At 34.1% G+C, this 11469-nt stretch overlaps 1 protein-coding gene across 1 annotated transcript; it reads right to left on the reverse strand.

Annotated features, from left to right (window-relative positions):
• Positions 1-1714: 1714 nt before the first annotated feature.
• LOC106434916 (sucrose synthase 1) lies at positions 1715-5701 on the reverse strand. The gene is made up of 11 exons (XM_048771788.1): positions 5452-5701; positions 5241-5367; positions 4671-4822; positions 4387-4579; positions 3882-4313; positions 3507-3797; positions 3262-3428; positions 2947-3171; positions 2294-2857; positions 2061-2199; positions 1715-1976 (listed from the first exon to the last, which is right to left on the reverse strand). The coding sequence occupies exons 1-11, from the start codon at positions 5547-5549 to the stop codon at positions 1944-1946; spliced, it is 2421 nt and encodes an 806-aa protein (XP_048627745.1). The 5' UTR covers positions 5550-5701; the 3' UTR covers positions 1715-1943.
• Between the last annotated feature and the right edge of the window lie 5768 nt (positions 5702-11469).

Here is an 11469-nt window from a genome sequence, read left to right on the forward strand (position 1 = left end):
ATCAATTGTTAATGCAAGAGTGCACAAAGTTTAGCAAAAAAAAAACTGTTAACAAAAGAGTGGTCGTCAACTTGTATACCCCCCAAAATCACACTTCAAAACATATATATACAACCACTAAATGTTTCTTTACTTTGATGATATGCTTTAGTTCTTAAGTACTTTCAGAAGTGCCCTAACCAAAGAGGAATGCACACACATAGATGTTCACCACTTTTACGTAGTACATGGCCTCTGGATAATAAAACCAAACATTTGTTTTGAGGAAACATTTAAAAACAAAACCTAAAGTATTATAAATGCTTAATAAACCATTTTTATTCCCTCCACACTATGTTGGTAAGCGAAGGACCCTTTTGGATCCTTTGATGTCTTTATTCAAAATATTATATCATTGAAAAATATATTGTCGGAAAACCAAAAATCTCCCTGTATTATTATCCCTTTTTCTTCCAAATTATTATTCCTAACAAGAATCTCTTAATCCCATATCTATAATACTAATATCGTATGTTTCAATCACACAGCGTAGATACATATGTAAATGATATAGACAAATCATAACTTAGAAATAATTCTGACACAAGCAGGAGTATACAAATGATGCTTGGAGTCTGTAATCATAGCAAGAAAAACTATCCTCCAATCTCTACCAACTTAGATTATTTGATGATGTTATTTTCACACATATATATATATAACATCGACATGTAAATCTACAAAGATTGTTGCACCACATATGTGAGACATAGACCATCGTACGTTAACCATACCAAACAAGAAAAGACATGTGAAACAAGTTGGTGTGTATTGACTGATGCGTCCCTCTCCACTTGCAAAGATTAATGACACTCTGATTACAATATTTGCATGTATTGTCAGTTTGTCACTGATTCTGTTAACAATTGGAACAAGAGCTTTAGCATCTGTAGATGAAATGAAGTTGAATGTATGTACCTCTACGGGTGACAGTGAACGTGAATGTATCATGTTATGTGTTTAGGACATGTATTTTTCTTTTTCATTTTCTTAAAGTCTTACTAACACATTTCAATATAGATCAAACATAGGACATGTATACTTTTGAGATAACAAAGTCTTGCAACTAGCAGGAGCGGTTTGATTTGTCAATTCATTTTTCTGAAATTTTAGTGGGACAAAAGATTATATATCCATGAAGTTCAATACACTTCTCTTGTATACTAACTTTATGATCCCTAATGTTGCTTTGTAATATCAATTGATTGATACGCCTGGACTGTCTAAACATTCATGTCTTTGTGACAACTGCTGTTGGAGAAATGGTAATTTGATTCACTTGATGATAGCAAAATTTTGAGCTACAAAAAAAAAAGTGATTGAAGAAGAGATGAAACAGAAGGTGATTGAAGAGCTGATGGTTGGTAATATGCAGAAAATGAGTGTAGCGATAGCAAATGCTATGATGCAGAACATGGGTGTGGCTGTGCTAGTTGTATGAGCAAAATCACATGGTTCTGCGGAAAGCTTGTTTAAACAATTGTAATAGTGTTATTATGGATAATTGTTTTGTTATGTCCCCTTTATAAGAACAAAAGTCAGCTACTGATTCTTCCATCTTAAAGTCATATCGTTCTACTACTTCATTCTCTGTTTTGTTCTGTTTTTTCATCATTCAAACTCACACTTATCACTTTCATGTCACTCATATCTGTTGAATGAAGGGGTTTTAAGATAGAAAAATCGAAATTTAATTCCCTCAACAATCAGAATACAACGCATTGCCGCAGAGGCCAATGATAAAACAAAGACAAAAGGATTGAAAATAACAAAAGAAGCAAAGGAACACAAAAAGCGCTCCTAAAATCAAAATGACAGTAAGAATCAAAAGAGATTTTTTGTTATTCTTCACACACTGCAACCTCTTTCTCTCTTCAAGCTCTTTAATTCTTCACACATCTTCTTCATTCCTCCTCAGCAAGAGGAACAGCCTTAGCCTACAAGAGACCCAACACATAAACCCCATTAGAGACGAACAAAAGTGTGTAAAAAAGGCCACAAGTATTGAGATAATGCAATACCAGTGGGCGATACTTCAATGCATAGAACATCTCAAGGTAACGGCGGCTCTCAAGACGGTCAAGGTTAGAAACATGCTTCCAGAATCCATACACACCAGTCAATGTCAGAAGCCTCTGTGAGTATATCTGCCACGTGTACCTATTACAAAAAAAAAAAGATAAGTTATGCTAAGACTCGAGAATCTAATGAAGTAGTAACAGAACAGGAAGGCATGAGTTTTTTTCTCTCTTACTTCTCCTCAATCCTCTGAAGCCCTCCCTTAGAGATCTCATCCCAGTGAGACGGATCTTCCTTACACTTTGTGAAGAAGTCAGCAAGAGTATCAGCAGCCTGATCACCATGGTACGGGTCAATGTGGAAGCCTGACTTGCCGTGCACAATGATCTCAGCTGGACCACCTTTGCAAGTGGCGAAAGTCGGTAACCCACAGGTCATAGCCTCCACAACAGTCAGACCAAAGGCTTCATACAACGCAGGCTGCACAAAGGCTCCCTTGGTGTCACAGATGTAACGGTAGAGCTCACCGTTCCTAACCCTGTTCATCTGAGAGGAGATCCACCTGAACTGACCGTTCAGCTTGTATTCATCAATGAGGTCATACATTCTCTTCATCTCGGCCTTCTCTTCGTTGTCTTTGGATTCTTTCCTCCTGTCTCCTCCGACAACCACCAAGTTAACAAGCTCGCGGAGGCGTTTGTTCTTCCCGTACCACTCAACGAGACCTGATAGGTTCTTGACGCGGTCGAGTCTAGCCATCGTGAAGAGGATGGGCTTCTTCTTGTCCTTGAGCACACATCTGTTTCAAAAAACAAGAACATAAAGATTAGAAGATCCACAAACAAACAGAACGTTTCCAAGATGAAAAGAGTGTTTCAAAAGCTTTACAAGTGCTCTTGGTTTTCAACATCGCTGTAGAGTAGCTCCTCGATCTCAGGGTGGAACTTAGTCAACCTCCGCTTCTCCTCTGTGTAAGGGAAGTAGATGCTCATATCAGCACCAGGGGAGACAATGTTGAACTTAGGATCAAACACATCGATTCCGTGAACAACACGGTACAGTCCTGGAAGAGTGAAGGCCGTGTGGCTCTCGTACTGTCCAACAGTGTCCTTGCTGCAAGAAAAATGAGTGAAACAAAGAGCCATTCTTAATATTTAAACAAACACTTCTCTTATAAACCATTTATCATTCAATCTCTTTTACCTTCCAGCAATTTCTTGGAGAGTGCTGGTGATGATGAAATCAGTGTGGTTCATTGCAAACAAATCAGCAGTGAACTGGCATGAGAAATGGTACTTGTCGTCAAGCTTCTTCCAGTAGATGTCTGAATCAGGGTACTTTGTTTTCTCCAGAGCGTGAGCAATGGTACACTGTGAGAAAGAATGCACAGAGAATTAGCTTGAAGCTTTGAAAACTATCATTGAACAGAGAGTTAGGTGCCTTCTAACCTGAGTGACACCAAGTTTGTGTGCCAACAAAGAGGCAACAAGGTTTCCATCACTGTAGTTCCCAATGATAAGGTCAGGCTTCCCTTTCAACTCTTTGGCAAGCTCAACGGCAGCATCCTCGGTGTAAGTCTCAAGATATGGCCAGACTTCAAATCTTGAGATCCATTTGCGAACTATACCCTTCTCTGTTCTGAAAGGCACACGGAGAATATCACAGTACTCAGATCCATCTACTCTCTCAAGACGCTCACCACATGTGGTTCCCACCGCATCAGGGAGAAGTCTAGTGAGCTGCAGCAACAGAAGCAAAACACACACACAAAGTGAGATTCAGACATCAAACAAACAAGATTCCATGGTTTGGAGCAAGCTTACAATGAGGATTCTTGGAGTAATGTTGAGTCCTTGCTGCTTAATACGTTGCAGCATCTCTGTCTCCAAGGCACGGACTTGATCCAGAATGTAAACAACCTGACCGCCAGTGTCAGGGTAACCAAGGACATTGTCCTGAGCAAAGTAGCCATGTGGAGAGAGGATCACAACGTTGAACACCATTGGGATTCTTCCGAGAAAGGTCTCGAGAGTGCAAGGGTCAGGGGCCTCAAGAAGGTCTAAAAGAAGACGGAGCATGTCAAGGACACGCTCGGCGTTGTTTCCCCATCCCCTCTCAAGACCAATCTCCTCAAACTTGGCCTCAAAGTCTTCGTACGGTGTTTCGGGTGAAAGCTCGGCTAGATACTCCTCAGCTTTCCTCAAGATGTGTTGAAGAGTGTTGAGGTTTTGAATTTTCTCGTTCAGCATGAGGGTCTACACGACAAACACACACAAATTATTCAGACAAGATTCTGTGTTTGAAGAAGAAGAGATTTGAACAGTTTACCTTTCCCTGGTGGCTGTGAAGTTGAAGGAACTTAAGCAAGGGAAGCAAACTGTCTTTTTCATGGAAGAGCTTAGCTGAGAGGTGACGGTTAAGGAACTCAACACCGTCTCCAATGTACTTGGGGAGCGTTGGGCGAGGGACAGACGCGTTGAATGGCTCAAAATCAAGCTCTAGTGTGAAATCACCATTCTTACTGCCATTCAAAAGTGACATCATTGAGTTAAAACACACACAAACAGTAAAAAAAAAACAGAATTTGAAGTTAGAAAGTGGTTTAGACATACACTCCATCAACAAGTTCTTCTTTGAAATGAAGAAACTCAGCAGGTTGAAGCTCCTCAACCACAAGAGCATGGAGATTGACTCTTATGTATTCCCACACACCAGGCCTTGGCCTCACGGCAAGAGCTACCCATGGTGGCAACACTATTGCTTCCTGTTTTTTTTTACCAATACCAATACAAAAAGATCAAAACTTTTTACCAAAAGATCAAAACTTTCACTACCAAAAAGATAATAATTTATTACCAAAAGAACAAAACTCTTTTTTAACGAAAAGATGAAAACTTTTTACCAAAAGATCATAACTTTCACTACCAGAAAGACCAAAACTCTCACTACCAAAAAGATTAAAACTTATTACCAAAACATCAAAACTCTTCTTTACCAAAAGATCAAAACTTTCACTATTAAAAAGACCAAAACTCTCACTACCCATCAAGATCAAAACTTATTACCAAAAGATCAAAACTCCTTTTTACCAAAAGGTGAAAACTTTCACTACCAAAAAGACCAAAACTCTCACCACCATAAAGATCAAAACTTTCAGTAGTAACCCATTTGAGTGAATGTACCTGAGTTGTTTTGAGAAGGTCGAAGAAAGCACCACCTTCAATCTTCTTCTGGGTTTCTTCAGGCAAAGCCTCGAATTCAGCAATGATCTGGTTTTGTTGCAGGATGCCTTTACCCTTGGCTTCAACCCTATAGACTCATCATGTGTAAGTGTGATCAAACTTTTATCTTCTCTTCTTACCATTTTAAAAGTTGATTGATGCGAGGAGATACCTGGAAAGCAAGGCAAGGACTTCGTTTCTTTGAGCAACGAGCGTTTCATTCAAACGCTCACGTTGGCTGTGGACGCGCGTTAACACACCGTTCACCATTGATCCAAAAGAGACAACAGAAAGTGTTTTTGGAAACTGCAGAGAGAAAATTAAGATACACAGAAACTATGAATGAATGAGATGATGAGTCTTTGCATTGCCCACATTCACATTTTATACTAGAAAACTATGAGTTAGATAAATTAATATAGCATTTATTTATTGACCTTATTGATCAAATACTTGACTTTTTCTAACTATTTTAGCCTTGATCTTCCTAAGGTATTACAATATAACCATAGAGCTTATTAAATTGATAAAATTTATGTTTTATGAACTATACTTGGACGTGTACAAACTGAAAATGATATTTTATGGATTGGCTTTATCCAACAATTTTATTAGTTTCGTTAAACATTCATGTCCACCATCCGTATAAAAGCAATGGTGTTTAGGCCTCGTCACATCTAAATCCAAGTGTGACCTTATAAAAGTGGATGCAAAAATATAATATAAATACAAAAATGTACCATATTGCTTAAAAAAGATATTTAAAAGTGGATGCAAATATCTATGCCATACAAATACATTAAAGAAAATAAGACACCCACCAAAATAAAAATTAGATTATTGGCAAAATCTAAAGTAAAACTATACATTTTTCTAGAACAAAACGAACTATATAGTGGATTCCATATTTGGATATCGTTTTTTAGAAAATGATTCCGCATGCAAAAGAATTTTCTAAAAATGTTAAATTAAATTAAAGAAAATTATACTCATTTTTCTTTGGAAAACAGCTGGAAAATTCTCTTGGAAAAAATCCCTCTTTAAAGAAAAGCGAGAAACTTTAACATGTTTACCAAAAAAAAAAAAAAAAGCGAGAAAATAGAATACATGCACGACTGATTCTCCAGAATATAAAGACGTTTGCTGTTTTTCTTCTAACCAGAGATTTTTCAGGCAAGAATTTTCTTAGGCAAAAAGGACAATCATTTTCTGTTCTTTTTAAAAGAATAATAAACAAAAATTCTTGTCTCGCTAGTTAGCATTATAATCTATAAAATGTTAAAATGATAACGTGAAACAAAAACAAAAAGCTGAGAAATAGATCACTAAACATATTTATAATGCATAAGTTAAAAAAAAAAACTCATCATTACTAGGTTATGACACAATAAAAAGGGTAACTGTATGGTAAATTGGTAATAATAGCGAGAAACTTTTGTTTTTGTTTTCATTATTTTATTTATTCTACCATTTTACTCTTATTTACTCCATTAAAGTTACTCTCAATTATTACATTTAAATTACTTCTAAGTTATGCTCGTGTTTACCTATCATAACCAAAGTAATAAAGTTATGATTTGTTGATTATTGTTTAGGATTTAATATTTAGGAGTGAAGTTGAATTTATAAATTTCTATAAATATTTTTTTATAAATGATTTACGAGAGTTGGATTATTATTTTTTATCAGAAATTAATAAAAATGATTATTTTACAAATAAATTTGAAAATAGAATCAAATTTCTGGTAAAATTAGAATATTTCCAAAAATATTCTCAGCTATATTGTTTATACTGCTCCATAAAATAACTATTATACTGACTAGTCTACAGAATTCATTTGACATTACAACCCATGACCTTAGATCATTTTCATCATCACCATCAATATGTTACTCTCCACTTACAGTTGACGGTTTTGATTTAGTTTTGTGAAATGTGCAACAAAACGTTCAAATGGTTTTCAATGTAAAACCACCGTTAATGGTTTCATCTATTGCCTGCAATTTGTTTTGCTGGGTCGAAACCATTGGCCAAGTTATTATTATTAACTAGTGTCGGCCCGCCCTACGGGCGGAATATTAGTTAATTTGATATTCACTAAATGTTCGAGTTGAAATTTGTTTTAAGATTCAAGAATTTGGTTATCTGTTATGTCTTACTTATTAGTATGCGGTGGTATAGTTGTTTTTCGATTATTCTTGCTTTGGTATTGTATCAAATTAACTAATTGTCCAACTCATAATTATAGATGTACAAATGTGGATTTGTGATAAAGTTTGATGACAATACTGTTTTTTTTAATTCTTATTCATAGTGGAGTGTGCATGTATCAGAAAGAGACATATAACAAATTTTATGTTTTTGTGTATGGATTTTAAATATATATTATTTTGTATAATGCATACTTGCTCTACAACATTTGCTTGTAGACTAAAAAAATTGTTTTCTATATTTTTAAAAGAGAAAATATTTAGTCTAGAATATAACATGGACATATGTATTGACTATATATAAAAGTTGGGTGTTATTTTAAAATGACATATGTATAGAGATTTTTCAACCATTACTTCACTGGCACAAAACATTTATAACTGTAACTACTTTCTTTTAAAAGCAAAACTAATAAAAGCGTGTACAACAAATGTATTTTGATATATATTATACTCCATTTGTTTCTAAATAATCTATGTTTTAAAATTTTCACACTTATTAAGAAAACACTTAAAATTTTGATAATAAATGTATGATTTTCTGTGTTTAGTGATTTCCTATGATTTTTAACCAATCAAAATTCAGTAAACACAATTAATGTTTCTGAAATTTACAATTTTCCATTATTACATACATTGAAAATGTAAAATATGAATCTTTTAGAAACAAAATATTTTTCTAAAACATGAATCATTTAGGAACGAAGGGAGTATGCATCAAGTTATAAAGGTTGGAAACATTGCAAAACTGTTTGGAGCAAAGTTTTTAACTTCACGACCTTCATCTTGACGTCAGTTCAGTGTCGGCCCTGGCCACAAGCAGAAGAAGCATGGGCTTCTAGCTGACACGATAATAAGTATTTTCGCGGCCAAATATTTATAAAAAGTGCCTTTAGCCTAGTGGTTCTAAGAGAAATTACCAGTGCTAAAGGTGCTGGATTCAATTACCCTTAACTGCATTCATTTATTTTGGCTCTAAATATAAAATGGAACACGTGTCACTCCCAGAACGCACGAATTGATGATGTGGCTTCACGGGAGAGAGGCGAACATTTCTTTATATATATAGATTTTGTTGGTCAACCATTGGCTAAGTTATCATTGGTTTTAAATAGGAAATATTATGGAAGCATTTTAATAAATTAAAAATTGTAGATGGTTTGTGGTGGATTTTTTTTTCTTCATGTATCTACTAGTCTTACCATCACGTGTCGAGAAAGACGAAGAGTAACACGTGGAGTGAGGGTATTAGTCAATCTAGGAGCTACACCAACTAAACAGGAGATGGACTTAGGATAAGGCCAACGTTGATTGTGATGTTACCTTCCCACCGACTTCCGATTATAAAATAACATATTTTTGTTACAATCTGTATTAACATCCGAGTATTACTCAAATTTTGATTATTTCAATGTCGTACGGAAAGAGTAATATTTGGTCCACTAAGTGCTATACTAGCACAGTCCGCTGTTACTTGCTTCTGTGGGTGTGGGATGGTTTTTGAGGTGAGTGGTATTGGGCTCGTTTATTTCTTGAGAAAGTTACGTAATTAGGCACTTAAATATAATTGTCTGGTTGTTGACCAAAGAAAAAAGTTTAATAGTTGTGCATATAATTTATAGAGTAAGTGGGGTAGGTTAGATATAATACAAATGCGACTTTATTTCTCTCTCTATACTACATTTTTAACACTTCTATCCAGTGTTCCAAAATACGCTATGCGCTCACTGTGCGGTGACCCAGCGCCTAGCGTATAGCTGTATACGCGGACGCCTAAACGGGGCCTAAGCGGATATAATATATATTCATATATATAAGAGAAAAAGACTAGGATAACACCAAACCAAGTTTTTGTTCATAAAGTAGCACTCAAGGCTCAAAGTCACAAAAATAGATTTTATTAAAGAGGTAAATATACACTTATACCCCTTGGGTTAATTAATCCAAACCTTAGGGTTTAGAGTTAAGGGGTGGGGTTTTGGAATTAGAGTTTAAAATTTTATAAAAAATAAATACTAAAATAAAAAATAAAAATTTCAGAAAACAGTTTCAAAAAGTATTTGTAAATTATAAAACGAAAATTTGAAAAAAAAATAAAAAAAAATTTCGAAAAAAAAAAGTTTCAAAAAAAAATTTATAAAAATTTCGAATCTGAAAACATATAATCTGAAACTATAAAAAAAATTTCTTTTTTTTCATTTTTTTAATTTTATTTATTTTTATTTATTTTTGTTTGTTTATTTAATTTTAAACTAAGGGTATTAAGGATATTTTACCCTTTAATGAATGTCATTTTTGTGACTTTCTCCTTCTAGTGCTATTTTTGAGACATAAACTTCAAAATGTGCTATTATCGACAATTGCCCTATATATAATTTATTGATGATTAATATTAAAATAAAAATAATATAAGGTTTTCAATACTGGAAATTTTGAAAGATCCTGCTTGGTTCAGATTTGAATTTGCAGATGACCCAGCCATACCAAAATTCCTTGAATGATTTTCTGCAGTTTTTGGAAAAATAAATGCGTAGTAAGAAATCACTGATCGTATTTTGCAACTATTATAATTCATACTATAAAAAGTTCACTTAGCAAAGACTATTATAGCATTGAACACTGCTAATGAAACTACATACCAACAAATAGACGAAAGTATTATAATATTTAAAACAAAACAAACATGCGCAGAGCAAAAAAAAAATGCAAACGTATAGACGGCACCATTTGTGCGCACTATTCACCGTGTATACGTCCGTTTTCTAACAAACCGTCTTATAAGCCGTATTTGATGATTTCGCTACGTTGCAAAGCCGCATAGCGTATAGTGACTGTATAGGCGGCCGCGTTGGGCGTATTTTCGAACACTGCTTCTATCCCTTAGGGCATCTCCAACCCTACTCCATTTTCAACTCCAAACATCATTATGGAGTAAAATCTTCTCCAACCTCACTCTATTTTGGAGTTGAAAATGGAGTAATGGCTAGGGTTACTCCATTTATGGAGTAATCTTACCCATTACTCCATTTTGGAGTTGAACTTTTTTTATTTATAAAATAGTCCTTTCAATCTTTAATGTTTTTATTTCTTACTTAAATAATATTTAAAATGATACATTAACATGAAAATAGTATATTCCACAAAGGATTATTTAATAATTTTAAATAAATAATGAAAATAACAGAAAAAATAAATAATAAAAATAAAAATAACATAAAATAAGTAAATTTAATAATCTGGAAAATCCGTTCCGGATCCGCTAAGGTCGGTGAAATATTGTCCAAACGGAGAAGTCTAAGAAAGAGCTTGTTGATCTTGTGATTCAACATTTCGCTTTGATATTATTTGTATTTGTTGAGTTTGAATATACGCACGAACATTTGGATCTTGTATAGATGAGCGTGAACTCGATGCACCAATTGAACTTGGAAGAGAAGCTCCACATCCGAGTATTAAAATTGCAGAAGATGAAAATGTCTGATTTCAAAATTTTCTTGCTCGATTTAGGAATATCAAAGATAAAGAAGCTCATTTTCATTACGAAATACATTAGTTGATCATTTGTCGGAAAAATATTCTAATGCTCATTGTTGAACCCACATATATGTTGTCTTTTTAATGATTTCTTGTACTTTTTAATAATAAATATTTAATTCAAATAATTTATATTTTAATTATTTATCGTAAACATAAAATAGTTGGGGTTAATTGGTAAATTTTTATAAGTATAAGATTTTATTTGCAATTATGAATAAAATAAAAATGAAATCTTTAAGAAATATTATTTTTGGAGTAGAAAATGGAGTAATACATTAGAGTAAAACCTTACTCCATTTTGATGTTGCACCATTTTGGAGTAAAAAATGGAGTAATACATTGGAGATGCTCTTAACATATTTCTCCTTCAATTATGGTTGCTATGAATCATAATTACATCGCCATTAGCTCTTTTGCCTTTTGCCTAATTACCAATTAGCAA

Source organism: Brassica napus, chromosome A3 (genome assembly GCF_020379485.1).
Source record: "Brassica napus cultivar Da-Ae chromosome A3, Da-Ae, whole genome shotgun sequence".
Taxonomy (NCBI): Eukaryota; Viridiplantae; Streptophyta; class Magnoliopsida; order Brassicales; family Brassicaceae; genus Brassica; species Brassica napus.

Coding starts and splice junctions, on each gene's coding strand:
- LOC106434916 (XM_048771788.1), bottom strand. CDS start 5,549: ATGGTGAACGGTGTGTTAACGCGCGTCCACAGCCAACGTGAGCGTTTG. Junction 3,429..3,506: donor ACAAACTTGGTGTCACTCAG/GTTAGAAGGCAC, acceptor TCTTTCTCACAG/TGTACCATTGCTCACGCTCT. Junction 2,858..2,946: donor GTTGAAAACCAAGAGCACTT/GTAAAGCTTTTG, acceptor TTTTTGAAACAG/ATGTGTGCTCAAGGACAAGA.